This window comes from Pelophylax lessonae, assembly GCF_965119305.1.
Source record: "Pelophylax lessonae genome assembly, chromosome: 4".
NCBI lineage: Eukaryota > Metazoa > Chordata > Amphibia > Anura > Ranidae > Pelophylax > Pelophylax lessonae.
Genome location: NC_138771.1, coordinates 15,840,447 through 15,853,346, shown reverse-complemented (window position 1 = coordinate 15,853,346; position 12,900 = coordinate 15,840,447). Strand labels below are relative to the sequence as shown.

At 43.9% G+C, this 12,900-nt stretch overlaps 1 protein-coding gene and 1 long non-coding RNA gene across 2 annotated transcripts in view; one reads left to right on the top strand and one right to left on the bottom strand.

Annotated features, from left to right (window-relative positions):
• Window positions 1–12,900, bottom strand: part of LOC309552212 — a 603,675-nt gene that overhangs the window by 424,692 nt on the left and 166,083 nt on the right. The gene's annotated exons all lie outside the window — the stretch shown is intronic.
• Window positions 1–12,900, top strand: part of MAP2K5 (mitogen-activated protein kinase kinase 5) — a 308,258-nt gene that overhangs the window by 242,186 nt on the left and 53,172 nt on the right. Inside the window, exon 17 of the mRNA XM_082253022.1 lies at window positions 8,695–8,724. Within this exon, the coding sequence (XP_082109148.1) occupies window positions 8,695–8,724 (30 nt within the window). The remainder of the gene's footprint in view (window positions 1–8,694; window positions 8,725–12,900) is intronic.

The following is a 12,900-nucleotide window of genomic DNA, read 5'->3' as shown; positions in this document are numbered from 1 at the left end:
CTTTCTAGCGTTTCGGAGGCAGGGCCATGCCTCCTTCGTCAGCGTCCTTTATCAGATTTTAAATGTGTGAATTGTTTCTATAATAACTGGAAATTGTCATATTATTGGACTTTTCTGTCCCTTTGTCCCAGGGTTTCTCATCCAGGGTTCCTCCAGAGGTTGCTAGGGGTTCTTTGATTTGTGCCTAATTGACATCCCATTTGTTCCAGGGCCAACACCAGGGGCATAACACCATTGATCTTTTTAGCTACCTGAAAGGGGGGCCTTCTTCCCATTGACCCCTGATCAGTTGGTTTTAGCAGGGGTCCCCCGAGTCCAGGGTTCCTCAGCCAGGGTTTCATGGAACCCTAGAGGTCCTCCAGAGGTTGCTATGGATTCCTTGAGCAATTTCTGCCTCTCAGATACGTTCCCACTGACACCATTGCTCTTTCTAGCTTTCTGTAAGGGGGTAATTCTTCCCAATGACCTCAAGTGTAAGGAGCATTCTTCCCACTGACCATCACACTAATGTATCTTGAGTTGTAGATATAGTAATTTTTAGCATGGGTTCCCTGGGACCGGAAAGTTAATTCAACGGTTGAAAAGGTCATGAAAGGCTGGTCTATCTAGTCTCCACCACATCGTGTCCTGCACCCTTTGAGTACTCGCCCGCCATTTTTGACCCACTTTCTATGTCATACCATCTCAGTAAGGCTACAAATTGATGATTTTGATTCATTCTTTGCCTGCGCTGTGTCCTACATCCTGTCCTGACCTGTTGTCACTTGTCGCAGGCTATGCCACTGCTACAGGTCAGGGCAGTGTTTCCTTCATCAGTCTGATTATGGTGGCCCTCTGCAGGGGTCACAGCCTCTGCTCGCTGCCAGCTAATAATGCTATACATTAAACATAGAGCTTCCGAGCCCCCTCTCGTCTCATGCTATTGTTCTAAACCCCCAGACGCTCTCTGCGGTTTGCAGCTTGTACACATCAGATTACATTCATTTGTAATTCCTTCACTTGGTCTCTCGCCCTCATTCACAGTTTCTGTACTCCTGCCCCCTGCAATCGCTCACCCAGTGAACTGTTTCAGGGCCCATTTGAGTTACCTGCCCTGCATGTGTCGTGGTTAACCCCCTAGCTTCCCAAGGGCTCGGCTTTGCCTGAAGAACACGATGTTCATTTGTATTATACACAAAGCAAGGTTCCTTGATATCACATCAACGGCCTTCATAGACACATACCAGCTAACCCAACTATTCTACGCGGCTTCGTTTTGTCTGCGGTGTGAACCGCTAACCTCTTCAAAGCTTCCCCATCCACCATCCGGGTCTGTGGCTGTTCAGCTTCAAGCATTTAAACCAGCAGAGTTAATTAAGAAAATTCCGCGCAGTTCATAAGCAAATTACTTTTTTCCCTCCTCTTGCTTTGCCCAGTTATAAACCGCTGCTCCTGGCTGATTGCTGGATGACCCTCGCTAACACACAGGCAGTGTTAAGAAAGGCCATAAAGGCTTCATTAAATCTGAAGCACATTTCATACTCTGTGATGTCTGTAGGCTGTGTCTAGAGAGCGTTGTACCAGATTCTCTGCATAGTCTCATTTCTGATTCCTCAGCACTTACAGCTTCAAAAAATTAGTAATTAAGAAGAAGCTAAACTGGCGGAAATCAGAGGTTATCAATTAATGTGGATCTATTATATGGAGTATCAAACCTGCGCCACCAATGTTTGTAACTTTTTTTTTTTATCAACCAGTGTACTTGTAACAAAATATAAATAAATAAATCAAATGTGTATGTCTGTTTTAGTGAAATAAAGTAATAAAAAATACTATAAAGTGGCTGCAAACCGTAAAATTGTGTTCCCAAAACCTGCATGTAAATAGGATTAAATATAATGCTGCACCTACTTCAAATCCCATCATCAACTATTTAGACATGACATCAGTGAAGTGCATTGAAACTGTGGCAAATATAGAAAATAAGAAGATAAAACAATAAATTAAAGAACCTTCTGATATTTGTGCAATACTGAATAAACAAAAAAATTATTATAATAAGTGTCCTCTCTGCTCTTAATTGTGAATAAATATTATCCAAATCCAGATCTTCTTGATTTCCATCTGTTGTGTTCTTATTATTTCTTTATGTATTGATTCTCACCACCATTCACCATATACATTCACCCCCAAAGATGGACCTGCCAGATATCGGGTCTAAAAAACGCTTTCCCTGCCTAGGGGTTGCTATTAATTTCCCACTTGGTCAAGGCTTCACTTGGACACCTTCCCTTATTACCACTTTGGAGGCTGTAGGACACTGCACATAACCCCTGATGAAGTTAATAGACTGTGACGACACGCGTTGGGCGGAGCCGGATTGACAGCTATAACCTGCTGTTTGTAATACATGCCAGTACTTTTATTCTTATAAAGGATTTATTTAGCGCCAGCAGTTTACGCAGTGCTTTACAATGTAGAGATTACTATACATTACTTGCTCATGGAGCTTCCAATTTAACCATTTGCCAACTACCCGCTGCATATATATACTGCAGCAGACTGGCTCGGCTGCGTGAACTGCTGTACCTGTACAGCAGTTCGCGGGAGCGCTCCTGGGGTCGAGTGCGCGCCACTGAATGCACACCCCCGTCCTCACTAGGCAGCAGGGATGCTGATCCACGGGGCCGGCGGCTGCGATTGCCACTGGGCACCCGCGATCCCTCCCCGCTGAGGGAGGAATGTCGGCTGTTTCAAACACAGCAGACGGTTGTTCTCTCTGAAATTAACACAGAGTGCCTATGATCCTCCTATTTAGGATCACAGGTCTCTGTGTTCATTTCACAAGTCCCTCCCCCATACAGTTAGGAAACACTCACCTGGGCTCACACTTAACCATTTGATCGCCCCTGGGTTAACCCCTTCCCTGCCAGTGTCATTATTACAGTAACAGTGCTTTGTCAGTTAGGGGTCCGATCTGTCCGCCGCAATGTCGCAGTCCCGCTAAAAATCGCTAATCGCCGCCATTACTAGTAAGGAAAAAAAAATGACAGAAATTTTTCCCCTAGTTTGTAGACGCGATAACTTTTGCGCAAACCAATCAAAATACGCTTATTGAGATTTTTTTTACCAAACATATGTAGCAGAATACAAATTAGCCTAATAGGATGAAAACATTTTGATTTTTAATATTTTTTTTTTATGGGAATGTTATATAGGAGAAAGTGAAAAAAAGATATATTTTTTTCAGAATTGTCGCTCTTTTTTTGTTTATAGCTCAAAAAAAAAAAAAAAAAATCGCACAGGTGATCAAATACCACCAAAATAAAACTCTATTTGTGGGAAAAAAAGGACATCAATTTTATTTAGGTACAGCGTCGCACAACCGTGCAATTGTCAGTTAAAGTAATGCATTGCCGAATCGCAAAAAGAGGCCTGGTCATTAAGGGGGAAAATCCTTCCGGTCCAGAAGTGGTTAAAGGGAGGGGTAGGTGGTACAAAAGGTAATACCTGCGGGGGGGGGGGGGTTGATCTGATGGAGGTGACTCGGGTACAGTTCTTAGGTGGAGGTGGGGTAGGCTTCCCTGAATAAGTGAGTTTTCAGGGATCGCCTAAAAGCAGATCGGGTAGGAGCTGACCAGACCTACTGGGGTAGGGAGTTCCAGAGCATGGGGAAAACTCAGAGAAGTCCTGGAGGCGAGCATGGGAGGAAGTGACAAGAGAGCAGGAGTGGAGAGGATCATTTGGGCGATATCTGCAGATGAGGTTGTTGATGTTGTGGATGGCCTGGTATGTTGTGGTTAGTATTTTGGACTTTTTATATGGCGGGGTAGAGGAAGTCAGTGGAGGGATCGGCAGAGAGGTGCAGCAGTCGCGGATCAGTGGGTAAGGTGCTTTAGTCTAGCAGCAGCATTCATAATGTAAGTGCAATTTTATGAAATAAATGGTTTTATAGAGACATACTTGGCTATGAGGAAGCCCCCTGTCATGTGAGTTCATTACAGAAAGAAACTGTGACCTTTTTAAAGATCCATACACCCATTTATGTGCAGTGTCATACAGCCTCCTCAACGTGTCGTCACGGTCTATTAACTTCATCAGGGGTTATGTGCAGTGTCCTACAGCCTCCTCAACGTGTTGTCACGGTCTATTAACTTCATCAGGGGTTATGTGCAGTGTCCTACAGCCTCCAAAGCGGTAATAGGGGAAGGTGTCCCAAGTGAAGCCTTGACCAAGTGGGAGATTAATAGCAACCCCATAGGTGGGGAAAATGTTTTTTAGACCTGATATCTGGCAGGTCCATCTTTGGGGGTGAGCGTATACAGTGAATGGTGGCGGGAATCAGTACATAAGGAACTAATAAGAACACAACAGGTGGAAATCAAGAAGAATTCCGTTTGGATGATCTTTGTGACAGAACCCACTGTCACTGTGTGTTTTGGAGGGGACTGTGCGCAAGCCTCCTACCGACAGACTATGGGCCAGAAGATACTGGAGTTTGGCGCTGCAGCCTTTTGACTTTACCATCCACTACTGCCCTGGGAAGCAAAACGGCAACGCCAACGAATTATCCAGGCAAACAGACATTGACTCTTTTTGGGATTTGTTACCCGACTAATTCAGGCACAGACCAGTTGGAGGTCTAGTACCTGGATTAGTCTACCTTTGGGGGGGGGAAGAGATGTGACGGTACTAGCCGTCACTATGGGTGACGGATCACCCTGTCCCTGGATTGTAAACCCCTTTGTGTCATTTTCTTATGAGTTTGGGACATTGCATTTTATTTTCCCTTTATTCATCCTCTGAACAACTGACTCATGGCATTGAGTTAATGTAATGTAATGTTACAACCCATCCCCCCCCCCCCTCCTGTTTCTGTGTCTAAGTGTGTGGATTCATGGCAGACAATGGTCTGAGTTGGAGACATCTCTCCGCAGGGGGTGTGTATTAAGACTGCATGCTTCAAATGTACAAATGTTCAGTTCTCATTGGTTGGTTCCCTTCCCCCCCTTCTGTGGAAAGGCTAAGGGGAGTTTCCCTAACTGTATGTAAAACTGTTGTCTTGGAATGTAATAAAGAGTTTTAAGCTCTGCATGGCTAACCCTCAACACCTGTGTGGATTGTCTCGTGATTGAGGGGTTACGGGCTGGATATGGCTTCTCTGCAGGCTGTGGGTGCGTTTGGAGGACAGGAGACACAGATCCGGCGGATGTGCTCACCTGGGGTACAAAGATCCGTTACAATCTTTATTTACAATTAACAGCAAAGAGGACACTTGTTATAATAGTTCTTTATAGATTCAGTATTACACAAATATCTCAAGGTTGTTTCATTTATTGTTTTATATATCTTCTATATTTGCCACTGTTTAAATGCATTTCATTGATGTCATGTCTAAATACACTGAACAAATTTATAAACGCAAAACTTTTGTTTTTGCCCCCATTTTTCATGAGCTGAACTCAAAGATCTAAGACTTTTTCAATATACACAAAAGGCCGATTTCTCTCAAATATTGTTCACAAATCGGTCTTAGGCCTCTTTCACACGGGCGTTCCGTATGTCCGTATATCATCCCATCCGTTTGCGGGTGATATAGGGACATAATGCATGTCAATGGGATTGCGGATGTCAGCAGATGACCATACGATTTGCGTCCTTTCAGTTCTGTTCCGTTTTTTGGAACGGAACAGAACCCTATTTTTCTTCTCTTTAAAAAACGGAAAAGACGCAAAATCGGATGTCAGCGGTGTCATCAATCCCATAGACAAACGGATGGGATGATATGCGGACATACGGACCGGATGACACAAGTGTCATCCATGTCTGTAAAAAAAAAAGTGCCGGAACGGATCGAAATACAGTCCGCTCCGTGTGAAAGAGGCCTTAATCTGTGTTAGTGAGCACTTCTCCTTTTTCGGAGATAATCCATCCACCTCACAGGTGTGGCATATCAAGATGCTGATTACACAGTATGATTATTGCACAGGTGTGCCACAATAAAAGGCCACTCTAAAATGTGCAGTTTTATCACACAGCACAATGCCACAGATGTGGCAAGTTTTGAGGGAGCGTGCAATTGGCATGCTGACTGCAGGAATGTTATATGAATAAAGCCGGCACATGAAAAGGCTTCTTCCAAGTAAAATTCTTTATTCCAACATGGATAGCGGTGACAACATGACAAATTCTGACGCGTTTCGGCTTTACGCCTTCCTCATAGCAATTCATTTCTCTACCATAAGCCGTCTCCAAAGGCGTTTCAGAGAATTTGGCAGTACATCCAACCGGCCTCACAACCGCAGACCACGTGTAACCACACCAGCCCAAGACCTCCACATCCAGCATCTTCACCTCCGAGATGGTCTGAGACCAGCCTCCCGGACAGCTGCTGCAACAATCGGTTTGCATAAGCAAAGAATTTCTGCACAAACTGTCAGAAACCGGCTCAGGGAAGCTCATCTGCATGCTCGTCGGGGTCTCCACCTGACTGCAGTTCATCGTCGTAACCGGCTTGAGTGGGCAAATGCTCACATTCCATGGCGTCTGGCACTTAGGAGAGGTGTTCTCTTCACGGGTGAATCCCGGTTTCCTTAAATCTTTGAGTTCAGCTCATGAAAAATGGGGGCAAAAACAAGTGTTGCGTTTATAATTTTGTTCAGTATAGTTGATGATGGGATTTTTGAAGTAGGTGCAGCAGCTTTATATTTAATCCTATTTAAATGTGGATCTATCATCTTTACATATGTAGGTTTTGTTTGGACATATAGACTTTAGATGGAAGTGAACATTTAGCAGTTATGTACATAAACATTCATATTTGTACCTTTATAAGAGCACATGTGTTTTTGTGAATTGCCGATAATACCATGCTGCTCTCCTGGATGAGCAGTGGACACTAGAGAGAGACACATTGGGCACACTTTGAGTTGGACTAAGGCTGGCCATACCATCAGGCTAAACACACAATATCGAATTCTATGCAGTGCGGATGGACCAATTTACCTGCTGGGCTACTCCACTCCGACAGCTGCCACCGGCAGAAAACCCAAGCAGGCGCTCAATCTGATTGGATGCAGCCACTATTTCCAACAATTTTCCACCTGGCTCCTTCATTTTTTCAATTGAAGGATGTCAGGTGGAAAGGGTTTGACAGGGCCACCCTCTAAGCAAAAGTTGACCTGTTCATCAAGAGCTGGCTGAAATTCAAACAGTGTATGGCCAGCTTAAGGCTTCGTCTAGACGTGTGGTTGGAGGACAGCAAAAATGCGTGGTTGTGCTGCGTTTGGCTGCCCAATAACCACCCCCCTAAGCTGCAATAGGCAGCAGATGGAGGTGTTTACATACCACGGTCCTGATGCTTTGTGCCCACAGAAAAGTCTACCCGATATGTAGCGATCAGCTGGTGGCAAGACCAACGAACGCTACACTCTCTAGCAAATGGGCAAGAGCCACAAACGCCCCTCAACCATGTGCAATGCATGCCTTTGAAGTGCGTTTATTGGCAAAAATGGGGTTAAATCAGGTGGTGGGGAGGCGTTGCATCGCTTCTTCACCAACTGTCAGTAGCCTCTGAAGTGCAATCCGAATGCAGATTGGGCGTCGGAGGTAAGGGAGATTTAGATGCACTTCTAATTCTACCCTAAAGGTTATGATAAATTACTTGTTGGGGGGAGGTAGGACTTAAAGTAACAATAAGGAAAAGGAAAACCCACCCCTCTTTCTCCCTCAGGAGAAGTAGGGGTAGAAACAGAGAAATTTGAGGGTGCCAGGCATAGATTGACACATAGACAATATTAAAAAATAATTAATTTTATTGATATCAAAATATTAAAAATTGAATAGCATCTTGAACAATAAATGTTTCCAAATTATGTATCTCACTAAACACAATCAAATACTGCAGGTCTGGGTAATTCTGTATATACGTGTTTCGCCCAAACATGAGGGCTTCTTCAGGATCCGAAACAGATGAATTAACACCACTTCAGTCTTTAGTGAGATATTTCATTGCCTGGAAAGTGAAATTCCCACCAGGTGTGATTATCCAAAATTAGATCCATCAAAAAGGATATATAAAATCAGTGCAAGAAATAGCAGTCTGTGATCACAGACTGATTGATGAGCAGTTTCCTAGAGAGGAAGGCATAGAGAAACAATGAGACCGAAAAATATTGAAAAGGCTTTTCCGTATGTAGATTGATTGACATTACTACAGTAATCTGTGCTAAAAATATGCACTGTCACTGTAATAATGACACTGGAAGGGAAGGGGTTTACACAGGGCTAGTCAAAGGGTTAAGTATGAACCTAGGGGAGTGTTTTCTAACTGTATGGGGGAGGGACGGACTTGTGAAAACGAACACAGAGACCTGTGTTCCTATATAGAAGGATCACAGGCACTCTGTGATCATTTCAGAGAGAACAATGGTCATCTGTGTTTACAACAGTCCTCTCTCAGCAGGGAACGATCGTGGGTGCCCAGCGACAACTGGTGCCGCCGGTCCCATGGATCAGCATCCCCGCTGCCTAGTGGGGGCGGGCCCCCAGGAGCGCTCCCGCAAACTGCCGTACAGGTACGGCGATTCGCGCAGCCAAGCCAGCCTGCCACAGTATATATTCGGCGAGCTGTCAGCAGGTGGTTAATCTATGAAAAGCTTATTCTCTTTTTCAATGTCTTGTCCTAACACCTTGTTTGTTCCTTTTTATTTCTAGTTGGCTCTTGGAAGTTTCCCATATCCACAGGTAAGATGTACGCATGTTTTCACACCTATAGCAGCTCTACCTCGAATTTTATAATTTAAAGCTAAATATATAGTGTTTGTTTCCAAGAGTTAAAGCGGTGTTCCAGCCTCACACCCTCCCCCTCCAAAAATTAAAAGTCAGCAGCTACCCATACTGTAGCTGCTGACCTTTAATATTAGGGCACTTACCTGTCCTGGAGTCCAGCGATGTCGGCACCGCAGCAGATGTTTCATCAGCTGTTGGGTGCTGCCTCCTCCAATGCCGGCGAGGGAACCCGGCAGTGAAGCCTTGCGGCTTCATGGGCAGGACCCTAATGTGCATGCGCGAGTGGCTCTGCAGTGGGGTAAGGAGGAGGGGGCCAAACTTCTGAGGGACGGAGCGGCGGCGCCGTCTCCCAGAAGTGGGGAAGGGTACCTGTCAAAAACAGGTACCCGTTCCCCCCCTCCCCCCTGAAAGGTGCCAAATGTGGCACCGGGGGGAGGAGGAAGCAAATGAGCTTCCACTTCTGGGTGTAAACCCTCAACTTGTAAAAAAAAATAAAAATTCAGTTTAAAATAGAAATCCAAGGCAAAACATTTGTGTATAGATATAAAAATAACCTTATAAATACATGTTTTCCCTTTTTATAAGTGATCACATACCTTCTGTTCTCAGGTGGCGGGGGGGGGGGGGGGGGGAAGCAGCACACTGAACTTCTCAGTGATGGGCTGTGCAGGGGAGGCATGTCAGCACAAGTCTGATCATTGGAGGAAAGCAGTTTGAATTCCCAGCGCGGCCAGAGAACTGACCACGCTGTGCTCTCCTGCCTAGTTTGGTCAGTTTTTAATATGAAAGCAGGACGACTGGCAAGAATACCAGGGATTTCACACATAGGAAGCAATACAAAAAAAACAGGATACTTTTTCATACAATATAAAAAAAGAGGCAGTGCCAATATAAATGAGTGTTAATCATAGTCCATAAAAAAAGTCCATAATGAAAGATAATCAGAAAAGAATCCTCCAACACCAGTGAGATGGATGGACAACGAGTCATCAACCACCACATGGATATATAAAATTCTACCTACCAGATGGGAGTTGACCCTCAAATTATAGAGAAGTCAAAACCAGTGAAGATCAAATAGATATATGACTTGATGTATGAAAGGCAATACGGTGAACCAAAAGGACATCTCTCTTCACACCCAGAGCAATGACACCTCAGGATAGAAAACCGAAAATGGTGCATTACCTCCAAACCGATGTATAGTTTATTATTAAAATAACACTTACAATATGAAGATGTAAAAGAGCGTGTACACAACAATCAAATGATCCAAGGCCAAAAATGCGTGCTTTTGTCCAAAGTAGGGCTCCGACTTATGCGTTTCGTCATCCAGTGACGTCTTCAGAGGCGTGGTTGTCGGATGTGAGCATGCTATAAATATACTGGTAACTGGACATGACGCACCAGGAAGTGCGGCATATCCAATTGCATTCCAAAGCTAAAAATCAGATGATGAAACCGGATATGACGCACCAGGAAGCCCGCCACATTCCAGATGCGTTCCAAATTAGGGTCACACATCTGGAAACAGCTAGCTACCTTAATTAAAACATGAAAAGCACCACAAAAGGATGCAAAATCATCCTGTTCTGCAAACAACCTAATCATAAATATAATACATAATTTTTCATACAAGTATATGGTACAGCAGGCACATATCAAGAATATGAAATGTTGGGTTGACATTATCTTTAACTTTAGGAACCGTGTCTGACAAGCAGCATACACCCAGACATGGAGGACAAGCTAGATTTTCAAGGTGCACTTAAGAGTTCTTACTCACACCACATTCCTCCTGCCATATTTTGGTGACCAGGAGCCTCTGGTGCTTTGTGCAGGTGCCTATAGACCTGAATGGTTTTATCGGCTGTATGTACAGCGCCTTGAAAAAGTATTCATACCCCTTGAAATTTTCCACATTTTGTCATGTCACAACCAAAAACGTAAATGTATTTTATTGAGATTTTATGTGATAGACCGACACAAAGTGAAGGAAAATGATAAATGGTTTTCAACATTTTTTACAAATAAATATGTGAAAAGTGTGGTGGGCATTTGTATTCATCCCCCGGAGTCAATACTTTGTTGAACCGCCTTTCCCAGCAATTACAGCTGCAAGTCTTTTTGGGGATGTCTCTACCAGCTTTGCACATCTAGAGAGGACATTTCTGCCCATTCTTCTTTGCAAAATATCTCTAATCTCTGTCAGATTGGATGGAGAGCGTCTGTGAACAGCAATTTTCAAGTCTTCCCACAGATTCTCAATTGGATTTAGGTCTGAAATGTGACTAGGCCATTCTAACACATGAATATGCTTTGATGTAAACCATTCCATTGTAGCTCTGGCTGGATGTTTCGGGTCGTTGTCCTGCTGGAAGGTGAACCTCCGCCCCAGTCTCAAGTCTTTTGCAGACTCTAACAGGTTTTCTTCTTAGATTGCCCTGTATTTGGCTCCACCCATCTTTTCATAAACTCTGACCAGCTTCCCTGTCCCTGCTGAAGAAAAGCATCCCCGCAACATGATGCTGCCGCCACCATGTTTCACAGTGGGAATGGTGTGTTCACAGTGATGTGCAGTGTCGTTTTCCGCCACACATAGCGTTTCCTCATGTCTATGGACAGCTGTGTACAGCACTAGGTGCTCCCGGGCACCAAATACTCCAGTTTGTTGGCACTGTAAGGAGGAATGAGCCCTTATTTATACAAGAATGTTGTGACTGAGTGGTTTACATTTTTGTCCTTAAAACCATCATGTGCTTCTGGCTGCTGTACATAATTTAAGTTTATTCTAAAGGCTCCGATTTTTTAAAACAACAAACATGTTATACTTACCTGCTCTGTGTAATGGTTTTGCACAGAGAACTCACGATCCTCCTCTTCTTGCATCCTGCACCAGTGCTCCTTGCCCCTCCCCTCTGCCTAGTGCCCCCATAGCAAGCCTCTTGCTATAGGGACACTCAAGCATGTTTGCTCCTGAGCCAGCTGTGTGTCCATAAAATACACAGATCTCAACTTGGCCCTGCCCCCTGCTCCCTCCTTACTGCCTGATTGACAGCAGCGGGAGCCGATGTCAAAAGCTTGCTGCTGTTTCTGAGCCAATGAGGAGAGAGAGCGCTGAGAGTGCCTCTGCTCTTGTGCACATCGCTGGATAAAGGTTGGGCTCAGGTAAGTACAGGGTGGAGGCTGCTTGCAGAAGGTTTGTTTTTTTTTTTTACCACAAAGTGATATTAAAGGCTTGTTTTTTTTTTTTTTTTTTAAATACCAAACATGTTATACTTACACCTTTAAGTCTTTATAACCATTTTAATGCATAGAATGCATTAAGGTACAAAAAAAGTTCTGCTCTTTTGAACCACTTTAATCTCTGGGGCTGCCCATACACTTAATTTTAATGGCCCTGCATGCAAACATCTACTTCTGCCATTGTGTTCTCTGGTTTTGAGCAACACTGTATATCTCAAAAATGGGGGGTTGATACAAAGTAGTGGCTAGAAGCCCAGTAGCAAGCTTATTTAGGCACCCATAGGTTACGTTAAAAAGGCAGATTCATTTGTAAAGTTTACCCCAAATAGAGGGATGTACATTCAATTTTGCTGTAAAAAAAGCCCTTTTAGTTCCTTCTGATTTGATCTTTTGCCTTGTTGTGAGAACAAATCTATATGACGAAGAAGGGGTTAAAGCCTTGGCATTGACCCCTTGTGAACTTGCACCTGGCTGTCCTCCGTCTCTGGTCCACATGCAGCACCAGGCAAAGACTGGACACTATTTGTGTTGCCAAGAATTGGGCTCCCTGGGAAAATCTCATGCTGTTGGTGAATGAAGACCATGTCTGTTCCATGCCTCAGGCTCTGCTTAGTTATTTATAGGAGGGAAAAGGCAGATTTCCTCAGGCAGCTATTAACAAACTATTATAATGCAAATACAAGGATCTCACCCTGGAACGGCTAGAAACCATCTTGACTTCTGCTGTGGACTGTAAGCACAATTACAGAGTTTTGTTTCAGGAAACAATGATCTCCTACCACAATGCAGCGAGCGTGGAGGAAAAAGTTGATGATAAATCTATATCCCCCCAACAATATTTTAAGAATTTGATATTGGTTTATATATTTTAAATGTATATAGTTG